This window comes from Gouania willdenowi, chromosome 10 (assembly GCF_900634775.1).
Source record: "Gouania willdenowi chromosome 10, fGouWil2.1, whole genome shotgun sequence".
Taxonomy (NCBI): Eukaryota; Metazoa; Chordata; class Actinopteri; order Blenniiformes; family Gobiesocidae; genus Gouania; species Gouania willdenowi.
Window position 1 is genome coordinate 6437077 of NC_041053.1, and position 25256 is coordinate 6462332.

General features: G+C 37.6%; 1 protein-coding gene across 1 annotated transcript in view; it reads left to right on the forward strand.

The window, feature by feature from the left end:
* The first annotated feature begins 1592 nt into the window (after window positions 1-1592).
* atg2a (autophagy related 2A) overlaps window positions 1593-25256 on the forward strand; it is a 51468-nt gene continuing 27804 nt past the window's right edge. Inside the window, exons 1-13 of the mRNA XM_028459248.1 lie at window positions 1593-2144; window positions 6865-7027; window positions 7526-7675; window positions 9296-9398; window positions 9727-9871; window positions 15463-15672; window positions 15775-15874; window positions 18019-18183; window positions 19315-19457; window positions 20021-20096; window positions 21821-22070; window positions 22927-23068; window positions 24224-24322. Of these exons, the coding sequence (XP_028315049.1) occupies window positions 1974-2144; window positions 6865-7027; window positions 7526-7675; window positions 9296-9398; window positions 9727-9871; window positions 15463-15672; window positions 15775-15874; window positions 18019-18183; window positions 19315-19457; window positions 20021-20096; window positions 21821-22070; window positions 22927-23068; window positions 24224-24322 (1917 nt within the window). The 5' untranslated portion in view covers window positions 1593-1973. The remainder of the gene's footprint in view (window positions 2145-6864; window positions 7028-7525; window positions 7676-9295; window positions 9399-9726; window positions 9872-15462; window positions 15673-15774; window positions 15875-18018; window positions 18184-19314; window positions 19458-20020; window positions 20097-21820; window positions 22071-22926; window positions 23069-24223; window positions 24323-25256) is intronic.

Below are 25256 nucleotides of genomic sequence, written 5' to 3' on the forward strand. Positions count from 1 at the left end.
TGCTTCGCCGGCTCCGCCTCAGGGGAGGCCGCCGGACTCCTGGTACCCGGCTTCGCCGGCTCCGCCTCAGGGGAGGCCGCCGGACTCCTGGTCCCCGGCTTCGCCGGCTCCGCCTCAGGGGAGGCCGCCGGACTCCTGGTACCCGGCTTCGCCGGCTCCGCCTCAGGGGAGGCCGCCGGACTCCTGGTACCCGGCTTCGCCGGCTCCGCCTCAGGGGAGGCCGCCGGACTCCTGGTCCCCGGCTTCGCCGGCTCCGCCTCAGGGGAGGCCGCCGGACTCCTGGTCCCCTGCTTCGCCGGCTCCGCCTCATGGGAGGCTGCCTGAGCTTGGTTTCGACCCTCCTCCTGGCCCCCGTCCACCCACCCTGGTTTGGTGTTTGGGTGGTTAGGTTTTGTTTTTGGAGCGTTTGGAACCCGCTCCTTAAGGGGGGGGTTATGTTGTGTCTTTGTTTATTTGGTTTGTGTTAACTCTCGTCTGTGTTTCAGGGATTCCTGTTTGTGGCTCCACCCCTCAGTGATGTCTGTGTGCTTGGCTGGTGAATGATTAGCTCCCTCGTGTTTTCACCCAGGTGTGGCCCATTCCCAATCAGGCCTCCTCCACTATTTAGCTGAGTGTCTGGACACAGTATGGCGGCGGGATCATTGTGTGTATTATGTTGTCAGGTTTGTGGTCTCCCCTTGTGTGCAGTGTGTCTGGTCTTGCTCCCTGTTCCTGCTCCCCTCCTGTTTTTGGATTTAAGTTTTGATTTTGAGAATAAACATGGACTGGTTCCAAGAACGTTATGCGTCTATCCTGCCTCCGTCTCTCCTTGCATTTGGGTCCACAACAACAGCAAACCGTGACAGCATGAGTCCAAATTTTCTCAAGCTGGTGTGCGTCAGACAATCAGAACTTGCGGCTGAATTTTTATTTTATTTATTTGATGATTGAGCAGCGTTTGTTATTTGATTTAATTCAATAAAAGGGATTTTGCACTGTGTCTGGTGCAGTGGCACACAGAGTGAGTTTTCTTTTTTCTCAGAGATGTGCTAATTAAGCTCCTACCTCACACCAGTGTGCGTCTGAAGTTAAGCAGATGTTGCTTTATATCATTTTATCATATTTTGTCAGTCACAACGTTTAAACAAATGTTCTGAAATGGAATTGTTTTTTTAATAGGAAATATAGGTCTTTATTAATCAATTAATTAATTATTAATTTTTTTTTTTAATCAATGTCATCTGGCGGGCCAGGGATTATTGGCGGTGGGCCACTTTTGGCCTGCGGGCCACCAGTTGCAGACATCTGTTATAGGGCTTCTGTTTTGTAATTTTTTCAATGACTTCAATACATTTTTGATCAATTTAAAAAGTTTTAAAATCTGGGGATATTTTGAAAAATCTACATGTATAAAATGTTTGCTAAATCTCATCAAATTATTACATAGAAATTTTAAATCCTTGTCCTTCAAAACTGAACCAAATTTATCAAAAAATTATAATCAAACCCTGGTATCGCACACAAAAAAAAAAACCAATTAACTCTTCCGACCTTTTCAAGATGGCGCGAGGATTGGCCGCGGGTCTCTTTCCGGGTATACACTTCCGTAATAGTTACGTATTACGTCGTTACGTTTACCATACCATCAGAACAGAAGACGTACGATAACAATAAACAACCAAGGAACAAGAGGAAACATCCGACGGAGCCACACCGACACTCTCTCTTTCGACTGAAACGGACCGAAAACATGAACCAAGGCAGTCATTTTCGGTTGAAGTAGCGTCTGGTCCAACAGTGCGTTATCTGTCTCGGTCCTGACACAGTAGCTTTATTGTCCAGTCGAGTGCTGGAGCTCAGAGACGTTTAGCTTCCCGCTGCCTGCGGCTCGTTCCTGGCTCTGTTCCTCGGCTGTCGTCTGTTATGCGGTGTCCAGAGGACTGTTGTCGCACTAGCCGTCCTCTCTGCTCCCTCCCCCCGCTTTCTCTAGCCCTATGTCTCGCTGGCTTTTCCCCTGGTCGGGCTCAATCAAGAAGCGGGCCTGTCGCTATCTCCTACAGCACTACCTCGGCCACTTTCTGCAGGAGCGTCTGAGCCTGGAGCAGCTGAGTTTGGACCTGTACAATGGCAGTGGGCTCATTGAGAACATCAACCTGGATGTGTGGGTGAGTAGTGGGGGACTGATGGTGGGGGGGGATGTTCGCTTTGCTCTCCAACAGCAGCCATGCGGTGTTGTTGTCTAGCCTCGATGGTTTCGCAACAACTCAGGAGTTCAACAACAATTTTCAGCGTCATGCATCGACCCTAGCTCACGTTTCTTCGAGGAATGATCTTTGCTGGAATCACCATCACAGCCCCGTTTGTATCTGGTGGTAGTGTGTCATTATAAAGCCGTTACTGGGAGCATTCTTTTCATAGATTCATTGGATATCTAATGAATTAGAGTGAATTATTTGACTCATTTGACTCTTTTTAGGTCAGGGGCCAAATACAGATCTGTTTGACCTCAAGTGGGCCGAATCGAACAATTTCAACATAAGTGCTACTTTGCATTTCCTTGTATACATGATATAAAAGTAGTTAGTCTATAAGGCACCGACAACATCCAAGCAACACTTTGGGGAAAATCTTGTCAAATTATTTGAAGATTCAACAGGTTTTTTTTTTTTTGGGGGGGGGGGGGTCTTTCAACAATTTGAGAGTAAAAAGATTGGCTGTGGCTATTCATACGGAAACTTACGAATAGACTGTCAGTCTATTGGCCAGTTTAGGTGACGTGATAGGTGCACCACGTGACTTAAAGTACAGTCAGTTTCATTTTAGCTCATATTTTTTTTCTAGCTACCCCGCTAACCCTTTTATTTTAGCCCTAACCCTAAACCAGGAACCATTAGGGATTCAATTTTCATTGAATTTGTGAGAAATTCAATGAAACTTGAATAATTGTTAAAAAAAAAAAAAAAAAAGTTCTTCCAAATAAATGTGTTAAAATTTTATTTATTTATTTATTTTTCAAGTAAATTATTTTGCACACACTTGTTACAAAGGATGATATCTGACCATTTACAAAGTCCTCAATTGTTTGCATTGGTGAGCCTTATCAGTTTGACTCCTATTTGAACTAAACAAAACCAGTGTTAGCTTCCAGCAGACACCAACCTAATAATACTGTCCTGGCTAAAATGTAAGTAGTCAAAGGTGATGTCTGTTTACATAATATGTGTCATGATTTATAGGCCAGAACCTGTCTCTCAAACCAGAGATTTACTTTCAACCTAAACACCATCAAATATCAAGCTGGATCTTAGTTTATACATAAAAAATGTTATTTTGCTTACAATGTTTGATAATAATAATAATAATAATAATAATCATATTGAAACTATTTCAATAATAATTTTATTTTTTATCTCTTAACAAGCAGTTTTTAAAGTCGGTTTTATAACGTGAGATGCAACTCAATCGACTCAGGTTTGAATTAAAACTGATCTTTTTTTTGTCTATTAAATCTCTCAAATCTTATAATTTTGGCTTACATTAAATGGTTTGGGTAGGATTTGCTTGATACATACAGTAGGGCGGTTTATCATTGACCTCCAGAGAGTTAAATTGTTATGGTGTAGTCATCCCATTTTCTACAGACCTTTTCTTTAACACGTTTACAACAGCGGGGTTAACTTAGAACAGCAGAAAACCAAAATCACTCCAACACTTGGTCTTCTTGTTAATCCCGAGGGAATCTATCACCATCATGTAATGGACCAAAGGTTCCAGTAGTGAAAAATAAAATCCATTATGTATTCACGTGTGCTTGAGCTTATTCCAGCTTTTTAATGGCACAAATTGACTTCCACCCTGGAATCAGTAGAGTTCTATTGTAGGGCTGTCACACAGAGACAGACGATTAGAAACACTCACACACATTTAATGTTTGAACTAGACAGTCCAATCAACTCATCCTACATGTTTTCACCACAGAAGGAAATGAACTACCTCAGGGAAACCAAATACTGTACGACACACAGGCCATTATAAACCTTAAAGCTTCTAGTTCAACACCAGCTAGAATCCATATTGAGCCTTATTATTGATAAGGTAATAGGCTAAAAAGTTTGGGTGGTTACCTTAATAGATTAGATTTGACTGCTTCTCTCTTCACTGAGCTGGAGTGTGTCTAATAGTCAGGGTTGGGTTCAATTATCATTGTAATTGATAATTGATTACAATTATTGCATAATTATAATTGTATTTGTAAATTAAAAAATCTGTTGCTGTCATAATCATAATTGAGTTGTAATTGAGTTCAGATATTTTACTTTTTAATTGTAATTGCCATGAAAATTCTATAAGAATTGTTCATTATAATTTAATGCTAAAATGGGCAACCATATTACAGTTCTATGTACAGTTCTACACATATGTAGTCAACGATTATTAAAATATGTTTCATATCAAGCTTTCCCACATTTTACCTTAAAAATAAAATAAAATAAAAAAAAATATATATATATCTATATCTAGGGGTATACTGCCACAAAAAAAGCTCAGATGGCCACACCAAAAATATTAAAACCTATGTTTTCATTAATTCTGAAGCCTAACAAGTTAACTATTAGATACCTACACCCTTTCGGCTGAAGAATTACACAATTGAGTGTGGTTTGTTCTATACTTTTTGTTTGTTTGTGAAGATTGCAAAATAAAATTCAAATAGAAAAGAAATTAGATGATAGATACTTGTTTTTTGTGTATTTTACAGCTGATTTAGGACCTGTTATTATAAGAGATGCTAACAGAAAGCTAACCCAGGAGGAAGCATAACTTTTATTGTTATTTATTTCAGTAATTGTGATGAATTGTAATTGAGAATGTATTTGTAATTGATATTTTGAGGACAAAAAATAATTGTGATTTAATTGTAATTGGAAAAAATGCTGGTCACTGTAATCGTAAATTGAGTTGTAATTTAACATGGGTAATTGAAAACGCAATTGTAGCTGAAAAATGTAATTAACCCCAACCCTGCCAGGAGGTGTCACTGTTGGCTTGGCTGTGTCAGGTATTATTGATTTACAGAGATGTTGGGTGATGGTAATATACAGTCGTGTTGAGACACAATTTAGGCGTGGTGTATGTGCATTTCATTTCATGGTTCACCTCGGTTAATTCTACTGTTTACCAGGATAGACTATTAGGAATGAATACAGCCCAAAAAACACAAACAAGACCCAAGATTGTCTGGGTGGGGGAACTTGAGACTGAGACTTTTAATAATAAACTAGCGCTGGGTGATAGGGACCAAAACTCGCATTTCAAATTTTTTTCACAAAATGGCATTTTATATATATATATATATAAATTTAGAATGGATTCACCCCCCCGCCCCCCCACACACACACTAAACGACAACAAAAATACGAAAATGACTCAATACACAAAACTAAATATTTATACAAAAAATACACAAAAGACAACAGAAATGCAAAAAACTACACTAAAAAAGATACAAAATGACTCCAGAATCACACTACTTAAGGCAACAAAAAACAATAATTATACAAAAAATGCACAAATGACGTAAAACAAAAAAGAAAGAACACAAAACGACAACAGAAATGCACAAAAATATACAAAAAGGCTCAAAAAACACACAAAAGGATTCCAAAAAACATATAGTACAGAAATATATACCAAACGACAACAAAAACATGGAAATGACTCAAAATACACTTAACTAAATACTTATACAAAGAATACACTAAAATGAAAACAGAAATGCACAAAACTACACAAAAAAAACTAAAATACACAAAATGACTGCAGAATCATCACACTACAATGACAACAAAAAACACAAAAGCACAAAAAGACAACTGAAAGATAAAAAAAATACACATAATGATGACTTCAAAAAACATACATTACAGAAAAATATAATACAAATATGAAAATGGCTCAAAATACACAAAATTAAATATTTATACAAAAAATACACAAAACTAAATATTTACACAGAAAATACACAAAATGACTCCTGAATCACACTACAATGGCAACAACAATAAATATACCAAAAATGCACAAAAACACAACAGAAAGATACAAAAATACACATAATGACTCCAAAAAACGTACATTACAGAAAAATACACCAAACAAAAAAAATAAATGAGTTAAAAAAAAAAGAAACAACAAACACATTTATCATGTTCATGTCCCATAGAATTAAACCAGGAAAAATTGCACCCACATTTTGCACCCGCAAATATACCCCTTATGCTCCCACATGAATGCATACTTCCGACGGGCACTGTACTAGTATCAATAATTGAAATTTAAATAAAGTCTTACTAGAAAGACAATTCTGGGTTCAATTTGCTGATGCAAAATGCCAAACAGACACATTTATTAACAAAACAGTTGCACTCTATGTGTGGCTTTTGTCTTTTTCTCCTCTAAGGGACAGCACATGTGAGTGACCTCTGTAGTGTGGCTTGTTTTGGGGAAGGAATCCAACTAACTGTGCTTTTCACACGTTTATGAGAAGTAGCAAAAGCTGCGACTCCTAAAAAGAGTATTTTGATACAAAATAAGCTATAGAAAATACATATCAATATAGGAGATATTGTAATTTTCTATACCACTCAAATAGAACAATCAATATATCTTAAATATTGATATATCTCCCAGCCCTAATAGTAACGCCAGGATTGAATTAGTGTTAAAAGAAGCTTTGACTCAGATTATTTACCTTTAGGGGATTTCATCACTTTGAAAGTGTTAACAACTTAAATCCCCCTAGTCCTAAATGTAATTTGTTTTCGGTGTTATTTTGAGTTTTCTTCTGTCCTCCGTCTCTGACTGACTGCTCCCTCTCTCCTGCAGGCTGTCAATGAGTTTCTGGAGTCTCTCGGAGCGCCTCTGGAGATCGTGGATGGCTTTGTTTCCAGCATTAATGTGACCATCCCATGGCAGGCCCTCCTGACTGATCACTGCACATTAGAAGTTTCTGGACTTCAGATAACATGTCGACCCAAGGACAGGAGCAGTAAGAGACATTTTAATTATTTATTTTGATGCGCCACTGACTCATCCATGCGGTGACGTGCTTTAGGGGTAAATGCGACACAGAGATTGGTTAAAAGTGCACAATTTAAGTTGTGGTGATTGGGTAAAAACGTGGTGGTGTGCAAAGTGAGGGAGGGATTTCCTGTTCCATCAAGGATGATATCCACCGCCACATTGGGCTCAAGAGCCACATGTTACCAACCTCTAGCTCAGTGCAAATGATATGACATGACACTAATGTATATCAAGACTTATAATGTTCTCAAAGTAAATTTTCAAGTTTGGAATATTTTTTTCCAAATTAATATATAAAGATTTAACACATGAATTCGATACCGAGTTCTCTTTCAGTAAACCAGGATTCAAATAATGCCCCTTTTATGTTAGATAAACAGTCATTTGTCGAATTTTGAATCTGTCATTACGTAGTTAAGATTCCAAGACTTGGATCTCTAAAGCATATGTGGTTTTCCTGCAGGTGGGGGTTGGGATTCCCAAGGCTGGTCTTCCAGTATGACTTCCAGTATGCAGCTTGCTCAGGAGTGTCTCAGGGACCCCCCAGAGGCGTCCGAGGAGCCACCGGCCCCATTGGAGGGGCTTGAGATGTTTGCACAGACCATTGAAACGGGTAAAAGATTTGCCAGTCATGTGACACCATTTTCAGTACAGTCAGGTCCAGGGTTGCAAAGGGCCAAACAATTTCCATGGGACTTAAGCTTGGGAATTTTGTAAATATGAAAAAATTTCAACTTTTCATCAAATTATTTATTGAAATTATCTACAATTTAGGGTTACATTTGAATAATGAATGCTGATATTTTGGCTGATGCTAAAATCTATTTTCACAACTACATTTAACTCATTCAGTGCCGGCCATTTTCAGAATTTCTACCTCCTCAGTGCCAGCCGTTTTTGAGCATTTTGACTGATTTTTAAAGACTCATAGAATATTTTGTACAATGACAATCTGAAATCTGACACCAGATTCTGAAAGATTAAAGTCTCTACTTTCATCAGAAAAATTTGTTGAGAAAAACGGCCTTTTCTGAAAAAACCTATTAGTGACTTTGAAGCAATTTTTTTTTGCTTTAGTGACACCTCGACATTGTGTCACTTCTATAAAACTACAAGAACAACACTGAGACCGGGCTTTTGATGGCAAAATTATTATTATTTTGCTATCTGGTCAAGAGTTGAATGGATTTCTTACTGTATTTTGGCATTCCTCCAAGTCTCTCCCCCGTCAATCACACAGACGTAACTTCCTCTTCCTCCCGACATGCAGAGATGACCCGTTTGGCACTGTTAGTTGATGGTTTTATCTCACGATTGCAACATTATCAATAATCCACTCAGGTCCACACATGTGAGTTAGTATGTGGTGCTGTGAGCTGCTGAATACGTCACAATATCACTCCGTAGCGCCATAATCTCCTTCGTTCCTGCTTCTTCCTCCTTAGCTATGGAAGCATCAGTGGCTAATCTCTCATCTAAAGGTGCGCTGTTGCCACCTTCAGGGCACAGTTGGTTACTACATCACATTACAGCTTAGATCTTGATGAGGGACCTCCGCCAGGGTGTTTTCTTGTAATCGCCGTGAAAAAACGTAAATTATGTAATATTACGTCAGTGGCACTGAGCATATGGATTTGAAATGACGTAATATTATGTCAATGGCACTGAATGATTTAACATTCCAGTTAGGGTCCAACCTTCAATTTAGTAAATTCCCTTATTTTTCTTGTTAATTTTGAGCTGGAAACTTTCCATGTTAATTTAGAAACCCTAGTTGAAATGTTATGTTTTTTAATTGTATTATATTGCATGGAGGCTAATAATTATGTTAAAATATTATACATTTACTTTAAATTACTCATAATTTTTTGGTTAATTCCAATGAATAATTCACATTTCCACCCCTTTGCAACCCTTGTGACTCGTGAGTAAATGTATTTAGTACTTCTACTATTCCTTTGAAGCTTGAAAGTTGAAGGTATTTTGATGTCTATTCCCATTCATAACATGAGGGTTACAATGTATCCAGTCCGAAAAGCTTGTACATAAGGATCCTCCCACAATACATTTCATTATAATGATGATTATTATTTTGAAAAAAATTCAGTGCAGTGACAATTTGGTTGAAATGTACGGTAAAATTACAAGATTGTTTATGTATTCTTAAGTCTGTTCTAAGCCATCAGTCAGAGTTAATAAACCTATTTTTTTTATCCCCATTTTATATTTTCAGTCCTTCGTCGCATTAAAGTCACTTTTATTGACACTATCGTCCGTATTGAGCACCAGCCCCCAGGCCTGGAAACAGGCGTCGCCTTAGAAGTGCACATCAAACGGTACGTTGCATTTCACTATTAAGTAAAAAAAAAAAAAAAACTACTGTATAAGTACATGCGTGGTAGTATTCACTGTCTGCTTAAACTAGTGAGATTATTTCAGTCAGTGATTAATAATTGTTTCATAGTGGGTAACTTAAATATTATTATTATTATAATTTTTTTTTTTAGACTTTGTGTCTGAGAATAAATTAAAAAAGCAGACATGAAACTGATGTAAAATTTAAAAAAACAGACAGTTGAAATCCTATTGAAATGGTATAAATCTCTTAATTTACTCGTTTGTTTTTGTGATGTAATAAATCGTTGTCCTCTGTTGCTGAACCAGGGTGGAGTATTTTGATGAGGCAGTGCGAGACCCCAGCAGTCAAACTGCCGTGCCTGTTGACATCCACCAACCACCCGCCTTCCTGCACAAGATCCTCCAGCTGAATGCTGTCCAGCTGTTTTATGACAGCACAGATGTAGTGCAGGTGAGAAGCATCACTTGGACTTTGTCTGTTTTTCTGGTGTGCAGTTTGTCTTTCCCTTCCATGATGTATTATCTGTTATTATTTACTGAAAGATTATGTCACAATATTACTTGTCAGCCATCAAGTGATGTGTTCTGTCCTTATTATAATGGATTTTTGTTCTATTTAGTCTCTTCAGATATTATAATTATTAATATTAACTTTTTTTTACCTTTTGATATCCAAGCATAAGCTTTATCTCTCTTTTCTTTTACTTGAGTTAATTACTCAATATTAATTGTTAAAATAAAAAGAGATGGCACAATAGTAAGCCTTGGTGCTTTGCTCTTTTCCTTACCTTATGCCAATCAATTATTGTGTGAAATTAGTTTGAATTTCACAGATTCCTCTTCTGATGTCTGAATTAGATTGAGGGATGATAAACACTCTTCGTTAACACTTTACTTGAAGTTTTATTCGTAAGGCTGATTTTACGCTGTCATTATTATGTCATGACACCTGTTATTAGCATGTATAAGGTGTCATGAAGGCTGTCATTAAGTCATTAGTTTGTTACCCTAACCCAAGGGTCTGCAACCTGCGGCTCTGGAGCTTTTTGACTCGTATGCAATGGCTCCCTATAGCTTTAAAAAATAGTGAAATAAATAATTGTTTTTTTTTTTTGTTTTTTTACATAGGCTATTAATGATTAATGACAAATAAAATCATGATGTAACATATTTGTTAACCTAAAAATAAATCATGTTGTGCAATGACTCAGCACCTTCCTGCTTCACCTCCTGCACCTGTGGCTAACCTTAAGTTTTAAATCTTTGGTAAGATAATTAAACCAATAAAAACACTATTCTGGAAGAAAATAGATATTTTAATTGTGTGGGAACAGATAAATTTAACCACCAATGTGCCGGTTAAATATGCATGCTTTATGTGTGGCAAGAAATGAGCAATTAGCATGTGTTGATCACGTGATCAAATGTTATCAAATTCAAGTTACTTTTTGTAGCCTTTCAAATACATTAACTAAATAAAAACATTCTTTATATAACATTGTGTTCATGTAAACTGAGACGCATAAGAATTTGAAGATGCAAGAAACTGTTTTGTTGTTTTTTCTTGATGTTAATTTACTTTATTTTAAACTGTTTTACATGATCAATATGATTCAAATTAAATCAAAGATTATTCCATATAATTTTAACTGTATATAATTTAATACACTGTATTGTCTTTATTGAGAATGTAGTTTTTTCGGCTCCGGAGGGACTTTAATCCAGGTGAAATGAGGCAAACTGGCTCCTTTGAGAATAAAGGTTGCAGACCCCTGACCTAACCCTACTTAACACTAACCCATAACCCTAACCCTACTAGATCCCTCCATCTAACCTAAAAATTTCTCAATTTATTAATGACAGCCTTCATGACACCTTATTCAGGGTAATTACAGAAAATTTCTATTTGTTTTTTTATTCAAGGGACGATGCATATTAAAAACAAAAAAATACTCCAAAAACATGTACCTGTGAATATGCAGGACTGTAGCCAAAGCTAACTTTCATCCTCAGTCCCCCGCTGGACCAAAAGCCAGCCACATTATCCACACGCTACATGTAATTCAGTACATCACTAACATCTGAGCTCACTCTCTTAAAGGGGACATATCATGGTTTTAAATCCTTCCTTTTTACATATAAATCATACAGTTGTGGTCTATATAAAGCGGAACTGCAATGCTTGGGTCTGAATTCCTCTTTATTATAGCTCCACCCCTTTTCTACCCCTTTTCTGATGTGAGTCTGAGAGCAACTCGTTTTGGTGCGGTCTCTTTAAATGCAAATGAGACACTCCATACCCCGCCCCCTCTTCAGGTGACACTCGGTTCAACTCCACTCTCCTCGGCCATTTTTGTAGTTTGATAGAAGAGATATGGCTATGTAGCGGCGCATAAACTTTTTATTCAGAGGTTATTTACAAAATGTCAACAACAGAAGACTTGTCCATCCAGCCTTACATGTTTGAGCCAGAGTCTGATCCGGCGGAGCGAGATGAAAAAGAGGATGATGAACCTGCAGAACCCTAACAAGTGAGCTAACACAAGCACCGAGCTAACGCTAGCGCCAAGCTAACGTCACGAAATGCATTTTAATACAGTCTTTTCAAAGACAAAAACAGCAAAATGAAATGACTAATGAAAACTTTAGACTTAAATTAAATCACGTAGGCCATATCATCAAGGATCTAAAACGAGCACACAGTGCTAACATATGAAGTCTGAAGATGGTGCAACTGCTAATGCTAACAAAACAATGACAGGGACGTCTTATCACACTTTTTAGCGTTATTTACAGCTTACCGAAGTGCTCTGTTTGTCATCTCCAAAGATAGAAGGAATTGAACCCTCAATCAGACAAAGTCTTTCGGCAAATCCTTCTTTATACTGTCGGAAGTTGCAGAAGCAGTCATCCTTGAAGTGCTTCGCGCACACAAAAATGATCTTACCCACAGATGTGGGTACATTTCCATGAAAAATAAAACTCAACCAGGCACTTTGAAAAGGTTCTGATGCTGGGAGACGGTGTAATGAAGCGTGTGGGTTACTACATCCAACAACCAAACATTTTGACTTATCCTCTCGTAACTTCAGCATCCTTGAGCTTGGACTACAAAATAAAAGCGAGAAATAAAAATGGCGGATTGCTCGAAGTGTTGGACCTGGAGTTGATGTCCTAATTTGGCAGTTCCGCTGCAAATACTGTGACGTTATTGTTCAAAAAACGTAGTAGAGAATAGAAAAATTTAAACAGATTGAAAAATATGAGCAAAAAAGAATATAAAGTAGGGCTGGGCGATATGGCCTTTTATAAATACCGCGATATTTTTAGGCCATGTCACGATACACGATATATATCTCGATATTTTGCATTACCCTTGAATTAACACTTTGATGCACAAAATCACACCAGTATGATGATTCTATATGTCTACATTAAAACATTCTTGATCATACTGCATTAATATATGCCAATTTTAAACTTTCATGCAAAAAAGGGGATATCACAACTAAGTCAAAGTTGACATAACTGTATTTATTAAACAGTGAGTTGCTCAAACATAAAATTGTCAACAGAAAGTGCACGTTCTGTGCAAAATTGTCACAGAGACATTTCAAAACAAGACATTAGTGCAGGATGCAACTCACATGGCATTTCAAAACACAAAATTAAAGTGCACTTTTTGTACATAATGCCACTACAATATTTTAAAACAAATAGTGCCCTTTTGTGCATGTTGTCATTAAGATGACATTTCAAAACAACACTAAATTTAAGTGCACCTTTTGTGCATAATGCCACTAAGATATTTAAAAAAAAAATTAAAAAAAGTCCGCGAGTTTAACGGTATGGTCATTTTCAACACCGCACAGACTACAAGCTGCGATATATCGAGTATATTCGATATATCGCCCAGCCCTAATATAAAGATATCTACGGAGCACCTGAAGAGACTAATTTGATTTTTTCTGTACTTCTAAGCACTCTAAATATACAACAAAATGCATTTAAGGGCTAAAAAAGTGGATTTAGCATGATATGTCCCCTTTAAGTGTTGGCATCCAACTTTATAATGACAAGCACATATATATTCACTCACACTACACAAACATTGCATACTCACACACATTAGAAAACTAGAGATGCACGAATATATTCAGCTGAATATTGCAAAAAAAGCCACATTTTGCCTTTGGTTTAGTGAGTTAAAATCAAGGCCAAATAGTTGCGTGTGACGGGTCTCGCTGCATAGGCTAGTGTAGCATTAGCACGGAGTGCTAACAGCTGATGTGTGTAAACAATGGGTCCGTGGCTCCAAGCAGTGACTCCCAACACGATCGGCAGCAGAAAAAGTTGTGCCGTTTGGGTGTCCAGTAGTGCAGTTTGTATTTACATATATGGCAATAAAGTGTAATATATATTCTATATTACTACGCAGTGTTGTTTTAGCTGTTAGATAGTTGGAGAGGGAGGAGCTCACATTCTAGGAGGCATGTTAGGTGACGTCACCTGCCTACGTGGGCAAAATCAAACTCGCCCGTTTAAAGCTGACTAGTTACAAAATGTGGAATAACAAGGGAGGGAGGAAACAGAACTTTTGCAACTTTGTCCCTCTGAATGAGGCTAAAGGGATTTATATCACTGTAGCAAAACCATTATAACGTGATTTGTTTTTTTTTCATCATACCTCCTCTTTAATGCACTTCAGCTTTTTTTGGAATGCCTGTTTTATTTTAAGGGCTAATATAAATGAAAAACTTTGTTGTGCTTTTTTTGAAAAGCAAATGCTACTGGAATTTTTAAAAAATGTCAGATTGGTCAAAAAACATTTACTTTCTTTTAAAAACATGTCTAAAATGTATTCTAGGCTATTTATACACTATTAAAAAAAAACAGCAAAAAACTTAACCACATTCAATATTTGGTATTCGGCCAAGCGTTTATATTTTATTCGGCTTCGGCCACAAATTTTCGTTTCGGTGCATCCCTATATAGAACACATCCATTTAAACATCTAAAATAATGCAGTTTTAGCTCCCAGCTCCTGTGCAAAAGCACATGATAGTGAAAGGTTTTGTGTGTGGACAGTTTTGACTGTCCAACATTCGTGATTTGAGTTGGTTGGAAAAGGAGTTTAGAGCTCCTGTATTGTTGTGTTGATGGGGTCCATGAGAAGTATGAAAATATAGTCTGTCCAAAGGTGGTTTTTCTGGATGAGATTTAACAGTCACCTCTGGAGCTTGCTCTTATGGGTCTGTTGTGGTTGTTTTTTTGTGACAAATTCCTGTAGCGGAGCAGTGGTCAGTCCGTGAAGAATTTTGTATATGTGAGTAGAGACCGCAAATTTATGCTTAGTATACTGTTTCTTTACGATTATACAGTGATGATGAGTTTTTTTATTTTATCGAGAGTTTTTAGGGACTGTGTGTACACGGTTTTGATTATTTTCAGAATAATCTTTCCTGTGGATACCCAACTTGTCATGCAGTATGTCGTATGAGAAACACTCATTGCATTGAGGTGGGTTTGTGGGTGGCTGGGGCTGTGTTCATGAGGCTGATGGCAGGGGGAAAGAAGCTGTTTTTGTGTCTGGAGGTTCTGGTCTTGATGGACCAAAACCTTCTTCCAGAGGGGAGAGATTGAAACAGTTTGTTTTCTTCCTGAAGTCTGCTATCATCTCCACTGTCTTTAAAGCATTGAGCTCCAGGTTGTTCTGGCTGCACCAGGACACCAGCCGGTCTGTCTCCCACCTGTAGAATAAGAGTGTAATGTCAGCTGTATGTATACAACTTCAAGTAAAGTGTTACCCACTCTTCTGTAGTTATATTTCATATTTTTGTCCCTTCGAATGGTCCCTGTCCAAACTTAATGGTGTTTATATATATATATATATTGTTTGTTTTGATGTCCTGGTGCCTGTATCTGTCACCTGTTCAAAGTGGTCAAATAATAGAGAATTTTAATAGTAAGGCTGATCTTGCAAAAAATTAATTTCTATACTTCATAACTGGAAATGTCTTATTGTTCATTTCTGTTTTTCAGGGTCCTCGTGAGGATAAACGTTCAGATTCAGCCCCTGTCAATGAAGATGAAGAAGTAGAAGAAGAAGAAAATGAAGACAAGGAGGACAGTGCTAAGCCCCTGAAAGCCCCATCATGTCCTCCATCTCAGCCTCTGCTCATTGGAAGCTGCTCTGGTTCTATTGAGACCACAGTCAAGATCAAACAGAATGACATGTTGCCTGGACCAAAGGCAAGTGACCCTCTCTCATTTGCCATAGACCTTTTAACCCTTATAAAGTAAATGTATCATTTTTTTAATACTGACTTTTTTCTATTTCTTTCTGCACTCTAGTTGGAGTTAGACGGGAAGGTGGGCTGTGTCCACATGCTGCTTTCTCCTGATCAAATAATCCATCTGACCGACCTGTTGTCAGCCCTCTGCATAGATACTGGTATAGTAAAGCATACAGTGTAATGCTTAGCACAGCATATTTTGAATAAATGATTATCTGTTTGACTTGCAAACATCTCAAACAGAATTAGCACACAAGGCTGTTGATTGACTTTTAATCCCAACTTTTTATTGGTAATAATCAGAGGAAAAATTAGGTGCTGTGTAACTTATTATCACTGCTAAATATTTGTTGATTATATTCAAGTTGTCAGATTGCAACATAAAAAAGTAAAGATTAAACTTGGATTCAAAAGAGTTCATTGCAGTGCAGACCACTACATAAGATGACAGTAAAGATTGTTATGATTAGGGATGCACCGAAACGAAAGTACTTGGCCGAGACCGAAAATGAGAAAACCAAGGCTGAAAAACCAAAATAAAATTATTATTATGCAAGTCCCAATGCATTTATGAAAAAAGTGTTTAACTTGTCCCCAGTCGTACATTAAATAATGTTGTAGAGACCTATAACTGACTGAGCTGCTGGAAGAGAGTCACATTTAATATGTTCACTCATAAAAACACAAAGAGGTGGATTCACTAAATGTTTAGGGGTATTAAAGCTCAATCCATTTAGCGTGTTTCCCTCAAATGAATATGTAAAGTAGGCGGATCTACCAAGGAGAGCAAAAAAAATGGGAGGAGGAAATGCAAATAAATTATTGTAGTGGACGCAATGCAATTAATGAAATATGGAACTGTTTGCAGTGATTGTTTTAGCACTGGAAAATAGTACGACTGACAAGCAGGTGCAAAGATCATCGCTGCATTAAATGTTGACACAAAACACAGCGGTGATGAAAAAAGACAATTAAAAGGCAATTAAAATGTGAGGGAGAGAACAACTGGATGCCTGAAGCCCGTGTGGAATTGTGTTTGTGTCCGCTGCGGTGTAGAGCCAGAGGGTCACTGCGCAAAGCTCCATGGATATGACCATGGATCGATGTTGCTTCGGACGCACAGCTCCAGTGAGCTCCTGTGTCTTTCTCTCCATGTTTTGACCATCAAAGTCTCTTGTCGCGTTGATGTCAGGCCATAATGTGTAATTTACGTAGTGGTCATTGATGGCACAATGTTCACATATGCGAGTGTGGTGACACAGCGCTACTCAGGAGCTCCGACTTGTTGGATGATGGTCAGTAAATCATCTTCAAATGGTGCTGACTGATTGACAGACTTGCTGTATCAATTCAGATCAATAGGACAGTTTCTGTCCAAATCTGCCTATTTTTCATGGCCTGATCAGAGCAAAGTTACAGGACCTGAATTAAATTCCAATTTAACTTCCTTAAATGTCATTGTGGGCTTGTATGCACTCACGTCTCCACATAGAACGAGCAAAACACTCATTTAGATAGAGCAGTCTGCACCACTTCATTGCTGCAATCTTAGTGAATTCCTCGCAGCAGGTGAGGAAACTGCGTCATTAAAGAATTTAGTGATGCAACTGGTTTACCACCCTTTATTTCAGATCTTAGTGAATCCGCCCCAAAGTCCATCTGTATCATTTCTTGTGCTGCTTTTGTCCCATCCAAGTAATGATCTTTATAATACGGACCAAATACTGTACAGTGTAGTAAAGAGCATCTCTGTACAGTGTGGTCCGTGTTAACGGAGGGCTACACGTGATGTAACTCCAGTGTCAACGTGACACAGAAACATAAAATACACATACATGCTCTGTCAACTCTGCTTAGAAAAAGCTTTAGTGCTCAGATATGTTCAAATACAGCAGCTCTGTGAGTCCACGGGCAAGATGGCCTATTTCCAGACAAGTGCATGTCATCACAACATCCTGTTTCTGTTGTTTTTTCTCAGTGAGGAAAGTGTTTTGAAAATGGCCCAAAAGAACAATTTTGTTTTTTCGGCCAAATATTTTTGGTGGCCGGAATTTCGGTGCATCAATAGTTAAGATGTAGTCGATTTCATGCTCAGTGCTTTTGGGATTAGACAAAAAATATGCATGAAATCACATTTTGCTTTCAGTATCCTTGAATATTCGGTGTACAGTAGCTCACTGGAGTTTTGGTAGCTTGATAGTGAACTCAGGGCCGCAACTCCAAAAGCTTTATGAATGGGAGTAGCATGAACACAGCTGGACTTATGGCAGACTAAATCCTCTTTTATGTCCTCTGATCTCAGACTTAGAGACAAAGGGTGGTGGTGTCCTTAGTCGTCCACTGGACTCTGATGACCTGCGCATGATTGAGGAGGACCTCAGTAAGCAGTTGGGCTCCAGTCCCAGAGACAGAGAGTGGAATGATGAGGCTGAAATGGAGCCATATATCACCAGTGTGGAGAACGGAGGTACACGACTACACATTGATCTACCAGAGGGGTATTCCAGAAAGCGGGTTATGTTCAAACTCTGAGTTTCCCTTATTTGAGCCCGAACATACAGAGTTTAGAAATCGAGGTAAGTTTTATTCTGAGTATGTCACCACGGTAACATTCTCCATGAACTGAACCTGCTTGCTGGCAGGTTTTGGCTCCGCCCACCTGAACACCAGTCAGTCATGGATTGTTTGTTCATTCCAAATAATTAGAGATGCTCTACACCATGAGATGTGTTTCTGTCTAATAATATTTTTGGAAATGCTACCACTTAAATTTACCTTGACACTCTTCTTTGACCACACCTTTGTACCATCACACACCGCGGACGTGTGCTGACATAGTTACAAATGTTTTGCTGCTTTACATTTTTTTTGCAAACTGTAATTTTCTTTACAACACTGGGGATGAACATATACAGCAACTTGATTTTTCTTCTCTACATTTAATTTTGATATTAACTGGTAAGAATACTGCAATATATCAGGATATTGTGATATCGTATCATGATACGTATCGTATTACAACATCCTTGCCAATACTTACCCCTAATCTTAAGTATGATTAACTGTTGAGTGTTTGAGTTACTGCATTCTAACATATGCATTTACTCGAACACTCAGTGACAATTGAACATTGTTCAGGGACTACAGATGAAAAATAGCCTTCTGGCTAAATCTGGTGCATTTTCTGTATTGATAATAATGTACACTGTCCCTGTTAAAAAAGCTAATAAATAAAAATAAAATCTTCCAAGCCCGTATTTTCTCCTTGGCAGCTGCGATGGTGTTACCTTTTCCTTTTAGAATATGCTCATATTCCACACACACCTGCAGGAGAACTTCTAGCTCCATCAGGATGAAAAAAGTCACTCTCTTACGGCTCGTTGCCATGGTAGCTAGTGGTATCTTTGCTCCATTGATGATGGCGTGCAAGTGAGTTGATTGACCCACTTCGTACCAGATGTAATGGAACCAGAAACCAAGAATAAATTCTGCTTCACACCTGATGAAGTTTGCTGCTGGTTTCCTCTCCAGGATTGTGCTATGATGATGAGAATTTTGTACATTGAGGTATTTTTGTATTTACCTTTTTCTTCTGCAGAAATGTTTTTCTCTATGGGTCCGTCGGCGATGAACAGCAGCATGACATCAACACGTTCAGGGAGCGAGCTGTCCGACAGTGACATGGAGTCATCCACACACAGTCTTACTTACATCACACAGCTTCCAGCACCATCCCAACTGGTAAATATTAAACTGCAAATATTTGAATTGGCAGTATATAGCTAAACAAACAAAAAAGATCAACCAAGTGGCTTTTTTGTTCTCCTGATCTTCATAACAGCAATGTCACCTACTATAAATGTGCAAATGTTACAAAGACTTTTTTTTGTCCAAAAGAGGATATTTTTTTATGTGCTTTACTTTTTAGTGACTAGTTACCAGTTAATAGGTTTAAATATTTGGTTACTGTCCCAGTGGAAAACAACCAACAGCTGTATACACTGCACTTTGCTACTTTTACATCACCACTTCCTTCTTGAAGCATCTATTTCCTGCATGAGTGTGGGAAGTCTTATGAGATTTGCATGTGTTTTGTAACTGGTAATGTTGGCAGCAAAAAAACAAAACAATTTTACAGTTGTTTAAAAACACACGCATGTGCAGTAACACCTAATAAATTAAAGAGTAATGTCTTTTCACTTTATTGTTACTCGAAGATTACAAGCTAATTTTAAAATAATAATTATAAATGCTGCTTTAAAACCTGAAAAAAACCTGATTCCCAGTTTGGTTTTCCCTGCCAGGGAATGGTAAACTGTCCCAGGAAGCATCCGTTAGTGGGCTGCTTGTCGAGTGGGCCACAGTCAGGTCGAACCAAAGGTAAAACCAAGAATGATTTTTCTCATCTTATACACATTCTATACAACTGAAAAGTTCATGACACATTTTGTGCTGTATCATTTTTAATTTGTTATTTATTTGACTAATGTATAAGGGTTAGAGGCTCAAACCATCTTTATGTCAGCCTCTGCACTAAAATGACTTCCACTCAAAATTCCATTTACTGAGGGATTTACCAAATAATTCATAAAAAATAATACAATGAATAATTTCTGAATTTTTTTTCTCATATTGTCTCTCATAGTTGAGGTGTACCTACGATAAAAATTACAGGCCTCTCTCATCTTTTTAAGTGGGAGAACATGCACAATTGATGGCTGACTAAATACTTTTTTGCCCCACTGTATACATTGGCAAAACAGAATAAAATGAACAGTAGGGTTTTTAGTGGTTTTTATATATATATATATATATATATATATATATACATGCAAATTTGTTGAGTTCATCAGTTTTAAGACAGACTTTTGTAGTAAATGCATTGTAGGCGATTAATGATCAAATCATGACTAGAAGCATGTCTCATAGAATGTGGTTTATATATCTAATAATTTCTAACAATGAAGCTGGTTTCCCCGTCACAATTATTTTCTTTATAAATAATAATGTATCTCATCTCGGAGCATAGGCCAAGACAAGGTAAAATGCATTTCTTTAACACTAGTAAAGTAAGGACACTAATCCTCGGCAGGCTGCCTTGTTTTGACAACTTCAAGCCTTGCTATATCTGTTCTGTTTGACCATATCATTGAACAATATTCGAGACGAGATAACACAAGGAAATGAACTACCAGTTTTATAATTACTGGAGTGAAGTAAGAGCACCTTCTGACCACAGCAATAGCTTCACCCATTTTACTGATCACATGGTCAATATGAGGTGACCATGAGAGACCATTTGTTTTCTTTTTTTCTGGCTCAGCTTTCAGAAGTGTTCTCTTCTAATGGTGCTCGGCGTGTTGATTATCAGCATCAGATATTTATAATCTGGTACCAGTTGGAAAAAGCTCAACTAGAAAATAAAAGGTTTCGATTTCTGCTCAAGTCAAATGCAGTCTCTGGCCCAGCATTATTCTGTGACTGTCTCCTTTCTACTTGTTACTCAATCAAGGCTCAACGTTGTTCTTGGGTTTTAAACAGTCATTTATTAACATGTCTTTACATGTCAAATTCCATGGCGTCAGAACTATGAAAATGAAATACAAAATTTAAATTAACTCACACAAAAGACACACACTTTTTACACATTTCACAAATAAAATACCTTATTGGCCGCATCAACTCCAAGGGAATAAAGCTGAAGTCTTCTTAAATGACACCTTTAAATGTCATTTTATCAACTTCTCTCAGACACTTCAGGTTGGCTCTACATCGCCTTGTGCTGCTCAGAGTGCTACAGCTACTTATTACCCCCAGCAATGCAATAAAGTTGTCTCTCTGTATTTTTAACCTAATAAATGAATTATATCTACATTAATTAATTTAATTATTACTTATTTATTTATTAAACATCTATTTGAAATATTATGTAATGAAATGTATTTATCTTTTAACTGAATATGAAAACTGAGTTACATTTTACGAGAATCTCTGAAGGCAGCTACACTACTCTATATGTAGACTACTGCATTTCCATTCCAAAGATGTTTCAATGGACATTTTAAAGTTTTTTCTGTTGTGAACTCTCGCTGTGGTCCCTGTAGGGCGCTCTCGCTGTGGCCAGGTGGAGCAGCTGAAGCTTGACGCTTTGCTGCGACTCACCTTTGGTGGGCTCACTTTAACCTTGCTGCAGGAAGACCAGCCCTCCAGACCTGATGGAGCATCGTCATTGGCTGAGGTGTCTCGGGTGTTCTTTAAGGAGCTAACTGCCTTTAAAGACAGCATGTTCAGTGAAAGAGATTTCCAGCACCTGAGAGGCAGTTTCACCAAGGCCTGCCCTCTCTCCCATCTCAGGTTAAACACACTCGTGCACATTTAATTCATGAGCAATATCAATTCATATAGACTCAGCTTTTAACAGCCAACTATTGCTATAGAACAGGGTTGGGGTCAATTACATTTTTCAGTTGCAATTTTGTATTCAATTACCCATGTTCAAATACAATTCAATTATGATCACAGTGACCGACATTGTTTCCAATCACAATTACATTACAATTATTTTGTTATCTTCAGAATGTCAATTACTTACCTATTAACTATATAAATCAAGTCAATTTACCATGATAACAGGTCTTAATTCTGCTATAAAATACACTAAAAGCAAATGTCTCATCTAATTACTTTCCTATCTGTTGGTTACCTTGTTAGACCTCCTACTCAATGAAAATATAGGTTTTAATATTGTTGGTGTGGGAGTCTGAGCCAATTTTGGGTATTTTTTTAATTTGGTAAAATGGGGGAAATCTTGATATGGAACATGTTTGAATAATTAACTACATATGTGTAGAACTGTACCTATAACTTTAACATGGTTCCTCAGTTTAGCATTAAATTGTAATTGACAATTTTTATAGAATATTCATGGAAATTACGATTACAAAGCAATGTGTCTGTTTCTCCCTGGGATGTACTATATTTAAACAAATTATTTTGCAGACAGCAACTTTTCATGTAATCTAATACTAAATGCACGCATTGTACTAATACATATGTGGCATTTGTGACTCAAAACATTGGGTAAATCCCAGCACATCATTCTTTCAAATATGCTCCTGATACTTTAGCATCAACACATAAATGCACAGCATTCCACACTCTACCTTTGTAACAGCCTGTTTGACACTTTGTTTTATTCCCTTTTTTTCAGACTGACGGGAGCTGCTGTGCAGGTTTGCTGTGAGATGCGCAGCGGAAGAAGGCACACTAAAGCTGTGACATCTGACCTTTCGTTTAGCAGGCTGGAACTGTTGGAGTGCCTCTGGCAGGACGGAAAGCCTCAGTATTGTGAGGTAGCAGATCTATTTCTCGTTACTCTGTAACATCAGTGGATGCAATCGCCAGACAATGCTATATTTGTCAAGATTTTCAACAGTAGAAGGAAATCTCAGAATGTCATTGACTGTTCATTTCCCTAAGGCATGTGTCATACTCATGGCCCGGGGGCCAAATACGGCCCTTTGGCATATGCAATTCGGCCCCCAGGAGAAATAACAAATTACAGAGAAAACTTCAATTATTGTGTAAATGAAACTCAACACTCATGGTGTTTATATTGAATGATTGCAGTCATTTTTAATGTTAAACTGTTAAAAAAAAAAAAAAAAAATTCTTACAAAATCCTTCAATTTTCTTCAAATTATTACATAATATTGCCCTTAATTAACTAGAAATTGGTCACAAAATTTAGGTAATTAAAGTGAAGATCCTGTTAAGACTGATATCTATCACTTATTGCTTGGATATTGTCGGTTTCTTATATATTTAGTATTTTATGTAGACGTAGAAGTGCAAACCCGAGCACAATAATGTTGAACTGCTCCGTATTTGACCCCTGAACTAAAATTAGTTTGACATGTTCAGACTGTATAAAGTTGCTAATGTTAATATTGTCTCAAATATTTAATGATAAAATACAGCAGGTAGTTGTACATCGCTCTCCTCTACCATATTGGAAAGTGAGATTGCCAATTTTTCTGGCGGTGTTAGTAATTCCTGACATTTTCTGCCCCAAAGTATCTCAAAGTGTGAAAACAACCTACCTCAACTGTTTGAAAGAAATGGTTAATCTGTGCAATCAGCTGATTGTGCCACGTAGACCATACCTGCTACTGCCAAATTAATTACTCATGTGTCTGAACTCAGACATCAGTTCCTGGTTTAGGACTGCACTGGTAGAGAGTTTGTGTTTATGTTCCCCTATTGAATAATGAAGTAGACCACATCAACCTCTCTGTGTCCAAAATAACATACACAGTTGAATAATCCACCTGCGCCAGCATCATAGGTGAAGACTTCAGGAAATGCTGGAATCCTATTATCTGAATTTGTCAAATCTGAACTCTGAGTATGCTCCAGTGTTTATCCAATGAGTTAAATTTTTTTAATGTTATAAATTTATGTCATTGTACAGATGTGTATGACAACAGGTTTGTGCCTCTTTCCAGCTGCTTCAGTTCCAGAAAGCCGGACTGTTTACTGCTGGAGCTGCATCCAAACCTTGTGCCCAGCTGCACTACAGCCTGATAGAAAAATGCCTGCGGAAGGTAAACAGAAATATACAAACATCCATCCCTGTCGTAAAAAAACTGTTTGTATTTATGTTCTGTTTGTTTTGATTTACGGTGGTTAAATTAAGCTGCACAAATAACTGTTTGTTTTGCATAAAATGAATGGACGTTTGGCTGTAGGAGCATTTTTAAACTCACAATTGAAAAGTCAGTTTACGTTTGCAAAAATGTGAAACCTGAATCATTTGCTGTCATCTAAAAAACATTTTCAAGACTGTTATATGTGTCATAAGTAACTGCAACTTCATGTTTGCTGTTCTGTTTTCTTTAAAGCCAAGACATTGCTTAGATTATGGACAGGCATGAATGCAGTACTAGCAAACCCCAATATTCACAATATAGCAGATTAATTAATTTAGTGCAAGCTGTTTTCAAAATTTCTACCCACTCAGTGCCAGCCGTTTTAGAGCATTTTGACGAATTTTTAAAGAGCCACAGAATATGTTGTACCATGACAATCTGAATTCTGACACCAGATTAAAGTCTCTAATTTCACCAGAAAGAAATAATTATGTTTCTCGCTTGTTTTGTTCTTCCGTAATCAGCAGTTGAATAGAGGAAAGTTTCACACAAATCGCCAGTTTGTTCCAAAAAGCTGAGAAAAGTGACTTTGAACCAATTTTTTTTGCTTTAGTGACACCTCAACATTGGTTTCCTTCTATAAAACTCCAAAAACAACACTGAGATCAGGATTTTGATGGCAAAATTATTATTATTTTGCTATCTATGTCAGAGTTTTTACTGTATTTTGGCATTCCTCCAAGTCTATCCCACACACGCACTTCAGCATCAACTCTCGTAACGCCATGTTCTGTCTCGTAAACTGCTTTCCTCTCCCTCTGAGCCCTGCCCATCATGGTTGATCTCTCATTCAAAGGTGTTAACGTAACATCACGAGTATGCTAAAAAT